This window comes from Salmo trutta, chromosome 2, assembly GCF_901001165.1.
Source record: "Salmo trutta chromosome 2, fSalTru1.1, whole genome shotgun sequence".
NCBI lineage: Eukaryota > Metazoa > Chordata > Actinopteri > Salmoniformes > Salmonidae > Salmo > Salmo trutta.
This window is the reverse complement of record NC_042958.1, coordinates 34,491,882-34,509,382: the sequence shown is the minus strand read 5'-3', so window position 1 is coordinate 34,509,382 and position 17,501 is coordinate 34,491,882. Positions and strand designations below refer to the sequence as shown.

The window sequence follows — 17,501 nt, the reverse complement described above, 5'->3', positions numbered from 1 at the left end:
CAACCTTCAATGTTATGTCATAATTACGTAAAATTCTGGCAAATTAGTTAGCAACGAGCCAGGTGGCCCAAATTGTTGCATATACCCTGACTGCGTGCAATGAACGCAAGAGAAGTGACACAATTCCACCTGGTTAATATTGCCTGCTAACCTGGATTTCTTTTAGCTAAATATGCAGGTTTAAAAATATATACTTCTGTGTATTGATTTTAAGAAAGGCATTGATGTTTATGGTTAGGTACATTCGTGCAACAATTGTGCTTTTTCGCAAATGCGCTTTTCTTAAATCATCCTCTGTTTGGCGAAGTCGGCTGTCTTTGTTAGGAAGAAATAGTGTTCACACAGTTCGCAATGAGCCAGGCGGCCCAAACTGCTGCATATACCCTGACTCTGTTGCAAGAGAAGTGACACATCTCTTGTTGCAAGAGAAGTGACACATTTCATGTTAGAAGGCAATATTAACTAAATATGCAGGTTTAAAAATATAAACCTGTATGTTGATTTTAAGAACGCCATTGATGTTTATAGTTAGGTACACGTTGGAGCAATGTGTACCTAAGCGATTATATGCAACGCAGGACAGGCTAGATAAACTAGTAATATCATCAACCATGTGTAGTTAACTAGTGATTATGCTTGATTGATTGTTTTTTATAAGTTTAATGCTAGCTAGCAACTTACCTTGGCTTCTTACTGCATTCGCGTAACAGGCAGGCTCCTCGTGGAGTGCAATGTAAAGCAGGTGGTTAGAGCGTTGGACTAGTTAACTGTAAGGTTGCAAGATTGAATCCCCGGGCTGACAAGGTAAAAATCTGTCGTTCTGCCCCTGAACAAGGCAGTTAACCTGTTGGGGCTAGGGGGCAGTATTTGTACGGCCGGATAAAAAACGTACCCGATTTAATCTGGTTACTACTCCTGCCCAGTAACTAGAATATGCATATAATTGTTTGATTTGGATAGAAAACACCCTAAAGTTTCTAAAACTGTTTGAATGGTGTCTGTGAGTATAACAGAACTCATTTGGCAGGCCAAAACCTGAGAAGATTCCAAACAGGAAGCGCTCTCTCTGACCATTTCATGGCCTTCTTGATCATCTCTAACAAAAACAGGGGATCTCTGGCATGACGTGACATTTTCTAACGCTCCCATAGGCTCTCAGAAGGCGCCAGAAAGCTGAATCGTGGCTTTGCAGCCCATGGCTGAAAAACATTAGTGCATTTTGATAGTGGTCGATCTGAGGACAATGGGACGGGGCGCGCGTGCCCGAGTCGACTCCATCCCCATTAGCAGACATGTTGGACCATTCTCCAGCCCCAGGACTCACACTATTTGACACAGAGGTGAAATACCTGCTATATGCTGATGACTTGGTACTTCGATCACCAACCAAAGAAGGTCTTCAACAGAACATTAATACTCTAGAGCAATATTGCCATAATTGGGCCCTGGCAGTAAATTTCCAAAAAAACGAAAATCATGATTTTCAAAAAAGAAAAACAATGTCAGAAACACAAATATAAATTCACCCTGAACAACACCATAATTGAACACACTAAAAATTACACCTACCTTGGTCTGACCATATCTGCATCGGGAAACTTTAATATGGCAGTGAATGCAATCAAAGAAAAAGCCCGCAGAGCATTCATTGTATGCAATAAAAATGAAATTATTCAAAATCAACATCCCAGTTAGAATTTGGACCAAAATATTTGACAGTGTAATCCTACCAATAGCTCTTTGCAGAAGTGAGGTTTGGGGGCCACTCAATAAACTGGACTTTAAAATGTGGGACAAACATCCAATTGAAGCCCTACATGCAGAATTCTGTCAGAAAATCCTACAAGTCCAGAGAAATACACCAACTAATGCATGTAGGGCAGAATTGGGACGCTTTCCAGTTATAATGAAAATACAGAAAAGATCATTAAAATTTTGGCTACATCTAAATTCAAGTCCGCAATTTAAAGCACTTCAAACCCGAGAGCTGAGCACAGAAACGAGCCCTCTCAGTCAGCTGGTATTGGACCTCACCAACAAAGCTGACGCCAGCACTGCTTCAAAAGAAAGAATTCAAATAAACAAAATCATGAACCAATCAAAGGACTCATATTTACAACATTGGAAAAACGAAACAAAATCCCAAAGCCGACTAAATTGCTATCTGACCCTAAACAGAGAATATGAATTGGCTGATTATCTCTACTCTGTCAGAGATACGAAGCAGAGACAGATCCTTACCAAGTACGGCTGAGTGACCACCGATTGGCAATAGAAACCGGCAAACATAAAAAGACATGGCTCCCCAAAGAGGAGCGTGTATGTGGTCACTGCACGACAGGGGAGGTAGAGACAGAGATGCACTTTCTTCTTTACTGTGATAAATATTCCTCACAAAGAGATTCATTATTCACAGAAATGACTACATTTATTCAAAATTCAAACTTATTAAACCCAGAGGAAAAACTAAAAATACTCATGGGCGAAGGAGCAATGGCTCCTCTTGCAGCCAAATATGTATTTGCCTGCCACAGCCTGAGGGACACTGAATAATAACACCTGCATAGTAAGCAGTAACTTACTTATTATTACTATTATTGTTATTTCTATTATTATTGTTGTTTATCATTCCAAATAGTAGAGGTATGGGTAGTAATGGTAATGATAGCAGTTTAGTGATGGTGATGGTAGTAGTAGTGGTAATGATGATAGTAGTTGTAGTACTGATGTAATGGTGAAGATGACCGTTATTTAGTTATAAGTTAGTTATAGTTTCATTTTCCATATTTAGATTTTTATATTTATTACATTATACTATTGACTGTTACCATTTTATTATTATTATTTTTGTATTTAATTTTGTATTATTATTTACTGCCATTTTATATTATTATTTGCTATTGTTTATAATTTTATTACAATACAATTGGCAATAATGACACAATGTTTTTCATGCCAATAAATCAGCTTGAATTTGAGAGAGAGAACCATCCCTCAGCCCCATGTAATTAACTGGCCTGATCTGTATGAGTATCACACATCTGGAGTCCCTTAACCATGTACACTCTGTCTATGTACTGTACTTCTACATGCTGCTAACCCTGTACATCATGGGAAGACAGCAAGACACACTGACGAACCACCTTCTCTAACCCTAACCCGAACTGTACATCTGTGTGTTAACAGAGTGGCTCCTCAGATTGGACAGGGTTATCTGTATGTCTACATGGCCCAGCAACAAAAGGATAGACGTTCAGCTGGATATGGTAAGCCACTTTATGGTCCAAATTTGGGGTCCTGAGTTTTTGCTGAATACCCGACGAGGAAAAACGCAAGATCTGTTACTTTATGGTTCACAACCAAACAGACAGACATGGCATTGGTTTACTACTCTAAAGACCGTGGTTTGAATTCCCAGATCATCTCAGAGATGGCTTCATTTCTGCTCACTGCATTCAGTATACTCGTGTCTGTCTGTGGGTCTCCAACTCCTCACGGTCTTTTGTATCATCCAGGCTGTGTCCCAAATGGCACCCTATTCCCTAGGTAGTGCCTACAGGGCTCTGGTCAAAAGTAGTGCACTGTGTTGGTAATAGGGTGCCATTGGAACACAACCCCAGTGTTAATGACATTATACACTAGTATCCCCTTGTCATCCATTCCCATTCATTACGGCTGTGTCCCCCTCCCTAACCCCTCTCCTACTACATTCCACCTCTAATCCCCTCCCTCCAAATCATCACATGACCTTTTACAGACAGACTGCCTGCCTGGGGCTGGACAGAGTGGGCTAATTGGTTCGTTAAAAGGGGTCGACTTTACAGTATCAACAATCAAAGCCAATCACGCGTTCCATGGAGAAGGGCTATAATCTGTGGACTCGAGGCGGTTTGCACTGTGGTTGCACATTACGGCATATGAAATTCATATTTATTCTCTGTTGGCAATAAATATGTTTTTATTAGGTAATAACTGTAGTCAAAACAGACACATCAGACTTACACTGCGACAGACATATTACGGTATATCAAATTCCTATGCCCTGTCATCAATAAATGTTTTATTGTTATGTGATTGCTGTATATAAAAGTACCATGTATGTAAAATGTATGTGTATGCAGCAGCAAAGCAAAATGTAAAATATATAAAAAAATAGAAAGTGGATAGGTTAATGAAAAAGGATAGGTTAATGAGAACACATGACAACAGGTCCATTGACCCCAGAACCTACGTTCAATCGGTTTCAGCAACTTTGAAATGTGCACAACTGATTTGGCCCAGCCATTCGATTAAATTCACTCAGGCAGACCTCAATCAGACTCGCACACAGACCTCCGTGTGCCCTGCACTGAGAGAGCCAAAACAAAACATATTACATTTTAGTCATTTTATATTAGCCTGAGCACACAAACATAGAGGGTTCGCCGACAACAAACTCAGACTACTGTACTTTCACTAGCCAAACGTACTCTTACGAGCGATGCAAATGGAAGGTTGGAGACTTACAGAACGTTGACGTCCTGAAAGTCCACATATTACAATGCGCTTTGTGGCAATCAATATAGTGTCGCTCAGAGGTTACTGTTCATCCGACCAACTTACTACAAATACTGAATCAATATGCTCTCAATTTCCACCTGTACATAAGAGGCATACATGCCCAATCATCATAGTCACAATCCTGATCATAAGCAGAATTAAATAGATTTTAAATATTTCCCTCCTAGTTTGAAGACATTTAATAGAATAGAAGATATTTACAGTGAATTACCAGCACGGCGATTATCTCCCTCCTGCAGAGCTTCCCATATCCTAGTCTAGTGGAAACTCCCCTGGTCTGCTGAACACACACATCCTGCTGTTATTCCAGCCCCACTGTTCTGTTCTGTTCTCCCCTAGACTGGATAGAAGGATGGTGGTGACTTCCAGTCCAGCCTGCCCAGGATAAACTCACATCAAAGTTCTATCACCACCACAGTGTCAGGGGAGAGCAGTCAAGGGATGTGGGTGTGTGTGTAGAACCAGGGCAACCACATACGCATGTGGACGCGCACACACACAACACACACTCATCAAAATCACACTTGTTTTATCTCTAAGTCATGCATTGAAAAAAAAGAGAGAAAATTGTGCACCGAGACAAGATTTATCTGGGAGCAGTAAATCGATTTACAAGTTTGACAGTGTGTTTTAGATAAAATGAATAGCTCTGAAATGTCCCAAATCCCCTTTGGTATTTACAGCCTCCCATCTCATGAGGGCTGGAAGAAGCCAGAAAGATGACACCGGTCCCCAGAACAGATAAGACCTCAGCCTGCTAGGCAAAACCTCACTGGTAATACTGGTAAAACTTAATCAGTGTCTCTGAGAAACAGACTAGCCATAGGGCAGTTTGGGAAAATGCCAGATGGACCAGTCCATCTTTAGCCAAGAGCGACAGTCTAAATATAATTTTTTTGTTGCACAGAATAATCATTTTTTGAATAATAATGGGGGCCTCTAGGGAAAAAAATGGCCTGGCATATTAGAAATGCCCGGGCCGATTTCTGGTCCCAGTCAACCCCTGGTCTCTCCCATCGCAGAATGGGTCAGAGACCCTAACGACCACTCAAACGGTCTCTCTCTTCACCATAGTTGTACAACTAAATTGCTAGTATGTCTCTAAATAGCAAGTAAAGTGGTATTCCCTTACGGAAAAAAAAATTACATTCACGTGAAAAATCCCATGAAGTTTCACGTGAAACCATATGGTTTTGGAACACTTTCACATGTGATTATATTTCACATGAAGTTTAACATGTGGATATTTTTCATGAGATTTCACAGGCGATGCCCTACAAATATTTTTTTTTCCTTAAGATATCATCAATTTACATATCTGATTACATTGTGTAGGCTTATTTATACAGTAATTATTCTTCAACATGTCCTCACGTGGGATTTGAACTCACAACCTCTTGGTTCACAGCATTCCAAACTTCCTGCTATGCCACCATGTCTGTGGCAATAATTGACTTCACCTGTGTCCCTACACTTTGGACTTCAAAGTAAATCTTAAAAAATACAATATTTTTTTTCTTGAGTGTATTGTATTGATCATGGTGATTCAGGAGTAACATTAAAACTGAATAATACGCCCCACCAACATTAAACTATACAGAAAACCCTCAAATTGCTGAAAATGTAATTAATGATGAGAGAATAGTCAGATTATTTGCTAACTTAAATAGCAGTGCAGATGGCACTATTTTTCTAAGTGCAGAGATGTGTTATAGGTAATGAATCTGTAGGGGACTTTGGTATTCTACAGACTTTGTGGCCCAAGGTTGTGAGAGATCAAGTCCCAGGTTAGGGCATATTGAAAAGTCAGCACTAAGTGATCATGTCAAATGTAAATCAGATTGATTAAAGATGTTTACAATATTTTAGCTGAACAGCGTACCACTTAACTTAAAAAGAAACATACCATTTCATTACTTCCCGTAAAAAAAACAAACACAGGAAATGTGCAATTTCACATGTGAAAACATAAGAGACATGTGAGGTCAGTTGTTCACATGTTACATTTTGAGTTCACATGTGAGGAGCATTTTCACATGTGAAAATCTAATTCTCACATGTGGAATTAAATTTTCACGTATGAAAAACATTCACATGTGAAAATAGAATGTGCAATTTTACATGTGAAAAACTGTTGTCAAATGTTGTCACGTGTAGTTTCATGCTATCACATGTTGCTTTTACATGAGATCACATGTGAAACACGTGTGATCACGTGCTTTTTCCGTAAGAGTTATGTTGCACGGCATTTAAGTTACAGGTGATTACATCAGAAGATAAAACGTTGGAAAACCTAGAAAAAGGTTGGAAATAATATGAGATTGTTAGCCATGGAATACCTTGCACGCTTGCAGGGTCATTTTACTGGTTCTGTTTTGCACTGGTGCCTGTAACTGTCATGCAATTTTGGGATTGAGCAAGCCAGAGTTTAACAGGTCTGGGCTAACCAGGTCTTAACAGATAATTTACCCATTACTGTACTTTCCACACACACACACACACACCACAAAGTATTTGCTGACAGAGCTCTGGCATCACGTCCTGTCTAGACTTGTTCTTTAATGTCATAACATTAGTACTCCGAGTATGATTTATCCCTTCTGACGCTTCCGGCTTTCCCGTAATAACAGCTCTGCTGAGTTTCATTCTAAGGGGATCCATACCCGCACACACACACACACACACACACACACACACACACACACACACACACACACACACACACACACAGAGAACACACTCTCTTCCAGAGAGTTTGTCCTGGCCCGTATAACCGTCAGGTCTAATTTGAGCCTCTCTCTCTCTCTCTGTGTGTGTGTGTGTGTGTGTGTCTGGTGACAGTCAGGGAATTCAACTAAGGTATATAAACAACAACATATCAGCCATAGCAAGTACGATTTTTTTGTTACTAAGAATGTGATTGTTGTGAAGGCGTGTAGTTAAATGTATTTTGTTATTCGAACAATAAAAAAAAGTATTCTGTATTTTATTTTGATCCATTGGTAACATTTTGTAATTGTAACAAGATAGTTTCTTTCCCCATCTTTGTCTGAATACATTAAAGACAGCATAGCAAAGAAACGGGAGAAGGTAAAAAGAAATGTGAGATAAGATATTACTTAAGTAACATGTGGTAAGAAAAGTCTTCTTAGCATAACATCTCCCACATTCTCTCATAATTAAGCTAACGTCTGAGTGTAAGTCACAATGGATGCTCCCGCAAATGGCACCCTCCTCCCGATGTGGTGCACTACATTCGACCAGGGCCCAAAGGTCAAAAGTAGTCCACCCATAAAGGGAATAGGGTGCCATTTGGGACAGAGGTAAGGTGTAGTTTCTTCAGAGTGAGGAAGAGTCGCAGGGCCCTGATCTCCATTATGAAAGTGTTATACAGTGAGAGAAAAAAGTATTTGATCCCCTGCTAATTTTGTACGTTTGCCCACCGACAAAGAAATGATCAGTCTATAATTTTAATGGTAGGTTTATTTGAACAGTGAGAGACAGAACAACAACAAAACAATCCAGAAAAACACGTCAAAAATGTTATAAAATGATTTGAATCAGGGAAATAAGTATTTGACCCCTCTGCAAAACATGACTTAGTACTTGGTGGCAAAACCCTTGTTGGCAATCAGAGGTCAGACGTTTCTTGTAGTTGGCCACCAGGTTTGCACACATCTCAGGAGGGATTTTGTCCCACTCCTCTTTGCAGATCTTCTCCAAGTCATTAAGGTTTCGAGGCTGACGTTTGGCAACTCGAACCTTCAGCTCCCTCCACAGATTTTCTATGGGATTAAGGTCTGAAGACTGGCTAGGCCACTCCAGGACCTTAATGTGCTTCTTCTTGAGCCACTCCTTTGTTGCCTTGGCCGTGTGTTTTGGGTCATTGTCATGCTGGAATACCCATACACGACCCATTTTCAATGCCCTGGCTGAGGGAAGGATGTTCTCACCCAAGAATTGACAGTACATGGCCCCGTCCATCGTCCCTTTGATGCGGTGAAGTTGTCCTGTCCCCTTAGCAGAAAAACACCCCCAAAGCATAATGTTTCCACCTCCATGTTTGACGGTGGGGATGGTGTTCTTGGGGTCATAGGCAGCATTCTTCCTCCTCCAAACACGGCGAGTTGAGTTGATGCCAAAGAGCTCAATTTTGGTCTCATCTGACCACAACACTTTCACCCAGTTGTCCTCTGAATCATTCAGATGTTCATTGGCAAACTTCAGACGGGCATGTATATGTGCTTTCTTGAGCAGGGGGACCTTGCGGGTGCTGCAGGACTTCAGTACTTCATGGCGTAGTGTGTTACCAATTGTTTTCTTGGTGACTATGGTCCCAGCTGCCTTGAGATCATTGACAAGATCCTCCCGTGTAGTTACGGCTGATTCCCCACCGATTCCTCACGGTTCTCATGATCATTGCAACTCCACGAGGTGAGATCTTGCATGGAGCCCCAGGCCGAGGGAGATTGACAGTTCTTTTGTGTTTCTTCCATTTGCGAATGATCACACCAACTGTTGTCACCTTCTCACCAAGCTGCTTGGCGATGGTCTTGTAGCCCATTCCAGCCTTGTGTAGGTCTACAATCTCGTCCCTGACATCCTTGGAGAGCTCTTTGGTCTTGGCCATGGTGGAGAGTTTGAAATCTGATTGATTGCTTCTGTGGACAGGTGTCTTTTATACAGGTAACAAGCTGAGATTAGGAGCACTCCCTTTAAGAGTGTGCTCCTAATCTCAGCTCATTACCTGTATAAAAAGACACCTGGGAGCCAGAAATCTTTCTGATTGAGAGGGGGTCAAATACTTATTTCCCTCATTAAAATGCAAATCAATTTATGACATTTTTGACATGCGTTTTTCTGGATTTTTCTGTTGTTATTCTGTCTCTCACTGTTCAAATAAACCTACCATTAAAATGATAGACTGATCATTTTTTGGTCAGTGGGCAAATGTAAAAAATCAGCAGGGGATCAAATACTTTTTCCCTCACTGTACGTGTCTAATGAATGCTTACTGGGGACCACTCACACCCCTTTACTCTACCCACACCAAATGATCCTCTACCTCCCAAAGGAGAGGGAGGGGTGAGCGGGCAACATAGCGGCACAAACAAACACACTCTTAGTCACACACTGAACTTTTCATTAGATTTGACATGACTAAAGCAAATGTTCATCTCTCTTTCATGTGCGTTTTCACCTCCTCTAATCCCAGCATGTACATACACTCGCGCACTCACACATACACTCACATCAACACACACACGTACATCAACACGAAAGGTTCAGACAATCTTATCAGACCTGGATTTGTTTGATTGACCCATGCAAATAGGGAAAATATTGCTCCTTTCAACTCTACAGTTGCCCATCATCATCATGCCTTCCTATCACTGTCCTCCATCTGTTCCTGTCTTCTTTGACCTTTGTCGTGTATGCTCCTCACACACCATTGAGCCTAGCATTGTTTTTTCTTTGACCTCCTGGATGTGCTTATATCAGTTATATCAGATACTACGCCGCACTACACAACTCCAGCACACACGCTGATATTACAGTACACTAAACTCATGACTCGAGCTCTTTCTCACACACACACATACACACACAACCTGCTGGAGAGAGAACCTGTTTGTATGTGGCTGCTATGAAAGTGAACTGTGTTTGTGTGATCAGGGGTGTATTCTTTCCGCCGATTCTGTTAAAACGTTTCTTAAACAGAAACAAACGGAATGAAATGGGGCCAAACATACCTGAATTTGTCTAATAGAAACTCTTGTTTGCCACTGTTGGACTAATGATTACACCCTAGATCAGCTAAATGCAGGCAAAAGTGTACAAAGCAGTATTGAATGTGTCAATGTCTGTCACATTGATTACTCAAATTTCTCTCAACCTGTGCACCTACGTTGTAAACTTTGATTCATAAGCTAGGTTGTAGCAACCTCCTGATGGGTATAGGGAAAATGTGAGAATTACGAGGTAGACTAAACCTATCGATTTTACATTGAGCTGGGTGAATGGAATATGAATGACAGACAGTCATCCAATATGTTGTAATAGAAATAAGGCCATGCTCAGCAAAAAAAAAAATGCTAATCTTAAACGGTACCGACTGCCACTTGTTTTTACGTCATCTCAAGGGAGGGGTTTGGTATGACATACACTCAATTCTAGATGTGCTGGGTGGTACTAGAGGTCGACCGATTATGATTTTTCAACGCCGATACCGATTATTGGCGGACCAATCGATTATATGCAACGCAGGACACGTTAGATAACTACACATGGTTGATGATATTACTAGTTTAACTAGCGATTATGTTAAGATTGATAGTTTTTTATAAGATAAGTTTAATGCTAGCTAGCAACTTACCTTGGCTTCTTGCTGCCCTTGCGTAACAGGTAGTCAGCCTGCCACGCAGGCTCCTCGTGGAGTGCAATGTAAGGTAGGTGGTTAGAGCGTTGGACTAGTAACCGGAAGGTTGCAAAAACTAATCCCCGAGGTGACAAGGTAAAAATCTGTTCTGCCCCTGAACAAGGCAGTTAACCCCCGTTCCTAGGCCGTCATTGAAAATAAGAATGTGCTTTTAATCTGACTTACCTAGTTAAATAAAGGCAAATCGGTGTCCAAAAATACTGATTACCGATTGTTATAAAAACTTGAAATCGGCAATAATTAAATCAGCCATTCCGATTAATCGGTCGACCTCTAGGTGGTACCATCTCAAGGTTTACTATAAAAGTAGGTGACAGTGTGCCTTATTTGGCAATGGTCTTGGTAAGTGGAGTGTGCCAATATATTTTGCATGCTTCCTTGACTAGACTACTGCTTCTACACAAAATTCAAAAAGGCAGTAAGGCACATTTCCGCATATGACAAAATTCAAAGTTTTTGCTTACAGTTTCAAACACATCTGTGCTTTTATGAAGAAAAAAAACATGTAGGCTATGGGGATTATACATTTATGTTCGTAGCTACATCCATTGTAACAAGAAAAAGATGACAATGGTGGGCATGTCAAAAAAATACTTCCTCAACAGTTAAACAGAAATACCTTATTTACATAAGTATTCAGACCCTTTGCTCAGGTGCATCCTGTTTCCATTGATCAGCCTTGAGCTGTTTCTAAAACTTGAAAGGAGTCCACCTCTGGTAAATTCAATTGATTAGACATGATTTGGAAAGGCACATACATGTCTATATAAGGTTCCACAGTTGACAGTGCATGTTAGAGCAAAAACCAAGCCATGAGGTTGAAGGAATTGTCTGTAGAGCTCCAAGACAGAATTTTGTCGAGGCACAGATCTGGGGAAGGGTACCAAAAAAATGTCTGCAGCATTGAAGGTCCCCAAGAACACAGTGGCCTCCATCATTCTTAAATGGAAGAAGTTTGGGACCACCAAGACTCTTTCCAGAGCTTGCCGCCCAGCCAAACTGAGCAATCGGGAGAGAAGGGCCTTTGTGAGGGAGGTGACCAAGAACCTGATGGTCACTCTGACAGAGCTCCAGAGTTCCTCTGCGAAGATGGGAGAACCTTCCAGAAGAACAACCATCTCTGCAGCACTCTATCAAAATCAGGCCTTTATGGTAGACAGAAGCCACTCCTCAGTAAAAGGCACATGACAGCCTGCTTGGAGTTTGCCAAAAGGCACCTAAAGGACTCTCGAACATCTCTGGAGAGACCTGAAAATATCTGTGCAGCAACGCTTCCCATCCAACCTGACAGAGCTTGAGAGGATCTGCAGAGAAGAATGGGAGAAACTCCCCAAATACAGGTGTGCCAAGCTTGTAGCGTCATACCCAAGAAGACTAAAGGCTGTAATCGCTGCCAAAGGGTCTGAATACTTATTTAAATGTGATATTTCAGTTTTTTATATTTAATAAATGTGCAAAAACATCTCAAATCTATTTTAAAATAAGGCTGTAACGTAACAAAATGACTCTGAATACTTTCCGAAGGCACTGTATATACACTTCCTAGTGTTAAAAAACTGAAGTGTTATTGCATAACACTAAACGTGTTAATTCCCTAACACTGACAAAGTATAACAGTGTCAGTACTAAGCAGTGTTAATTTAACACTGAAAAGTGTGGACCCATACATTGAACACTGTCAGTGTTGATTCAACACTGAATCATTTATGTGTACTTTCAAGTGCACACAGAGTAAGACCTTATGCAGGAATTAGTAGAAGCACAGCCATCCTGTCCCTCTGTAGCTTTTAAGACGTAACAAATCATGTCACATCAAAACACTGTCTAATCAAATATATACAGTATATCACCAATGATATCATCCATAAAGCAGTTTAAAACTAACTTCCTTTAAAATACTTTCTCCAAGCTTCCAGGTGTAGCCCCTTTCTTATTCAATGAGAAACGCTTGCTGAAGCGGGCAAGGGGGATTTGGATCAACGGATTTGGATCAACGGGACCAGATGCTCGGAGTAAGAGCTCGGAGTTTGTCAGTGGTGAAATCATCCTGCGTGCTTTGAAGATAGTCAGCCACGTACCTTTGGGCCAAGGTGGAGTCCAGATGTTGGGCTTGCTGCATGCGAAGGCATGCCGGGAGAGGATGGAGGTGGTGATTGGTGAACACCCCTCTACTGCTCACTGTATGGATAGAGGTCAGGTACTGTAGTTGAGAACTGGGAAACTCATCAGCTATACACTGACAACACTGTTCCAAGTGTCACCCTATTCCCTATACCTGGTCAAAAGTGGTGCACTTTATAGGGAATAGGGTGCCAGGTGAGACACAGCCCAGGACAAGGACAGCCTCTGGGGTTCTATCAGGATAGGTTAACGGGCAGATACTGTTGATTTGGTTGTTGACCCTCTTATTTACAGGCTGAATTGATCAACATTTGCAACCTGGACTATTTACATTGACACCCCCTTTGTTTTTACACTGCTGCTACTCACTGTTTATCATCTATGCATAGTCATTTTACCCCTACCTACTGTACATGTACAAACTACCTTGATTAACCTGTACCCCCGCACATTGACTCGGTACCGGTACCCCCAGTATATAGTCTCGTTATTATTTTTTTTGTGATACTTTTTATTTAAAATAATTTAACTTTAGTTTATTTAGTAAATATTTTCTTAACTCTATTTCTTGAACTGCATTGTTGGTTAAGCATTTCACAGTAAGGTCTACACCTGTTGTATTTGGCGCATGTGACAATTAAAATTGGATTTGATTTGAAGATGAGTTGGGTTGAACCTTTGTAACTCTTGCCAACAAGACAGATTGGCAGCTTAGATGGAATATTACTATTGTAACATAATATTATTAATCATCACTACAGTAAATAGCATTCACATTTAGGTCAATTAAAATATGTCATTATAAACCGTAACCTGTCTCCCCACAGACGCATTGTTGAGTGACAATTTAAATTTTTTATAACCTTTATTTCACTAGGCAAGTCAGTTAAGAACAAATTCTTATTTACAATGACGGCCTACCCCGGCCAAACACTCCCCTAACCCGGACAATGCTGGGCCAATTGTGCACGACTCCAGATCACGGCCGGTTGTGATACAGCCGGGGATCGAACCCGGTCTGTAGTAACGCCTCTAGCACTATGATGCAGTGCCTTAGACCGCTGCTCCAATCGGTCGGAAATAACAATGCAATTATTTCATATCCAAACCCATGTGTTAATTTCTGGCTGTGAATATCGATTGCCCTCTTACACATTCCACATAGAGAAATGCTGCAGGAACCTGACCGGAGGTAAAAACACTGAAAAATATTCCTCTGGGGAAGGTTTTGCAGGTTGCGCCTGGCCTGTCAAATAGCCTAATTGTACCCACTGGAATGTATGTGTTTAATATTAAACTTGTTTTTTCTCCCATTTCATTGTCATCTCTTTCGAAAATAAGAAATCTGCTCCTTTTATTCTCTGTCCCTAATGCACTAGACGACCAGTTTTGATAGGCTTTAGCCGTACCCTCACCCTACTCCTCCTCTGTTCTTCTGGTGATGAGGAGGTTAACCCAAGCCCTGTGTGCCAGGCGCTCTCATTTGTTGACTTCTGTAACCGAAAAAGCCTTGGTTTCATGCATCTTAACATCAGAAGCCTCCTCCCTAAGTATGTTTTACTCACTGCTTTAGCACACCCTGCCAACCCTGATGTCCTTGCCGTGTCTGAATCCTGGCTTAGGAAGACCACCAAAAATTCTGAGATTTCCATCCCCAACTACATTTTCCATCAAGATATAACTGCCAAAGGGGGAGGAGTTGCAATCTACTGCCTGCAAAGTTCCGTCATACTTTCCAGGTCTATGCCCAAACAGTTCGAGCTTCGAATTTGAAAAATGAATCGCTCCAGAAATAAGTCTCTCACTGCTGCCGCCTGTTATAGACCCCCCTCAGCTCCCAGCTGTGCCCTGGACACCATATGTGAATTGATTGCCCCCCATTTATCTTCAGATTTCGTTCTGTTAGGTGAACTAAACTGGGATATGCTTAACACCCCGGCAGTCCTACAATCAAAGCTAGATGCCCCCATTCTCACACAAATTATCAAGGAACCTACCAGGTACAACCCCAAATCCGTAAACATGGGCACCCTCATAGATATTATCCTGACCAACTTGCCCTCCAAATACACCTCTGCTGTCTTCAACCAGGATCTCAGTGATCACTGCCTCATTGCCTGCATCCGCTATGGGTCCGCGGTCAAACGACCACCCCTCATCACTGTCAAACGCTCCCCAAAACACTTCTGCGAGCAGGCCTTTCTAATCGACCTGGGCCGGGTATCCTGGAAGGATATTGACCTCATCCTGTCTGTCGAGGATGCCTGGTCATTCTTTAAAAGTAATTTCCTCACCATCTTAAATAAGCATGCCCCTTTCAAAAAATGTAGAACTAAGAACAGATATAGCCCTAGGTTCACTCCAGAATTGTCTGCCCTCGACCAGCACAAAACACCCTGTGGCAGACTGCACTAGAATCGAATAGTCCCCGAAGGACTATTCAGGAACCAATACACGCAGTCAGTCAGGAAAGAAAAGGCTAGCTTTTTCAAACAGAAATGTGCATCCTGTAGCTCTAACTCCAAAAGGTTTTGGGACAGTAAAGTCCATGGAGAACAAGAGCACCTCCTCCCAGCTGCCAACTGCACTGAGGCTAAGTAACACTGTCATCACCGATAAATTTCAATAAGCATTTCTCTACGGCTGGCCATGCTTTCCGCCTGGCTACCCCAACTCCGGCCAACAGCTCCGTACCCCGCGCAGCTACTTTCCCAAGCATCCCCAGCTTCTCCTTCACCCAAATCCAGATAGCAGATGTTCTGAAAGAGCTGCAAAACCTGGACCCGTACAAATCAGCTGGGCAAGACAATCTGGACCCTCTCTTTCTAAAATTATCAGCCACCATTGTTGCAACCCCTATTACCAGTCTGTTCAAACTCTCGTATCGTCTGAGATCCCTAAAGATTTGAAAGCTGCCTCGGTCATCCCCCTCTTCAAAGGGGGTGACACTCTAGACCCAAACTGTTACAGACCTATATCCATCCTGCCCTGCCTTTCTAAAGTCTTCGAAAGCCAAGTTAATAAACAGATCACTGACCATTTTGAATCCTGCTGTACCTTCTCCGCTGTGCCATCCGGTTTCCGAGCTAGTCACGGGTGCACCTCAGCCACGCTCAAGGTACTAAACGATATCATAACCGCCATCGATAAAAGACAGTACTGTGCAGCCGTCTTCATCGACTCTGTCAATCACTGTATTCTTAACGGCAGAGTCAACAGCCTTGGTTTCTCAAATGACTGCCTCGCCTGGTTCACCAACTACTTCTCAGATAGAGTTTAGTGTGTCAAATCGGAGGGCCTGTTGTCCGGACCTCTGGCAGTCTCTATGGGGCTACCACAGGGTTCAATTCCAGGGGCGACTCTTTTCTCTGTAAATATCAACGATGTCGCTCTTGCTGTGGGTGATTACCTGATCCATCTCTACGCAGACGCCACCATTCTGTATACATCTTGCCCTTCTTTGGACACTGTGTTAACAAACCTCCAAACGAGCTTCAATGCCATACAACACTCCTTCCGTGGCCTCCAACTGCTCTTAAAACGCTAGTAAAACTCAATGCATGCTTTTCAACCGTTCGCTGCCCGCACCCGCCCGACTAGCATCATTACTCTGGACGGTTCTAACTTAGAATATGTGGACAACTACAAATACCTAGGTGTCTGGCTGGACTGTAAACTCTCCTTCCAGACTCATATTAAACATTTCCAATCCAAAACTAAATCTAGAATCGGCTTCCTTTTTCGTAACAAAGCCTCCTTCACTCACGCCGCCAAACATACCTTTGTAAAACTGACTATCCTACTGATCGTAGACTTCAAAATAGCCTCCAACACTCTACTCAGCACACTGGGTGCAGTCTATCACAGTGCCATCTGTTTTGTCATCAAAGCCCCATATACCACCCACCACTGCAACCTGTATGCTCTCATCGGCTGGCCCGGTCATCTATAAGTCTTAGTGTCACAGATTATGTCGTGGTGTTGCAGGGAAGACCAAAATGCAGCAGAGTTGTGGATACTCATTATTTTAATTCACAAAAACAAGAGTAAAGCATCCACAGAAAAAACCAAAACAATAAACGATACTCACGACACCAACAGTTTTGCAGGCTATACTAACGCAGTGCATAAACAATTCCCCACAAACACACAGACAAACACACCCAACTAATATAGGACTTCCAATCAAAGGCAACACCACACAGCTGCCTTCAATTGGAAGTCCACCCCAATTAACTCTACATAGAAACACCCAACCTAGACAGAACATAGAAAACAACTTCTTCTGCCACGCCCTGACCAAAACTATACACCTACTCCACCTGCTGGTTAGGACGTGACACTTTGCTAGGTAAAGCTCCGCCTTATCTCAGCTCACTGG

At 42.0% G+C, this 17,501-nt stretch overlaps 1 protein-coding gene across 4 annotated transcripts in view; it reads right to left on the bottom strand.

The window, feature by feature from the left end:
• The window catches only part of LOC115154356 (sickle tail protein homolog), a 188,806-nt gene that overhangs the window by 57,146 nt on the left and 114,159 nt on the right, over positions 1-17,501 (bottom strand). For 2 of the 4 annotated variants that reach the window (XM_029700522.1, XM_029700533.1), the window contains exon 2: positions 13,078-13,177. The exons of the other annotated variants lie outside the window; for them this stretch is intronic. In XM_029700522.1, coding sequence (XP_029556382.1) covers positions 13,078-13,128 — 51 coding nt within the window. In that variant the 5' untranslated portion in view covers positions 13,129-13,177. The remainder of the gene's footprint in view (positions 1-13,077; positions 13,178-17,501) is intronic. 4 annotated transcript variants of the gene reach the window in all.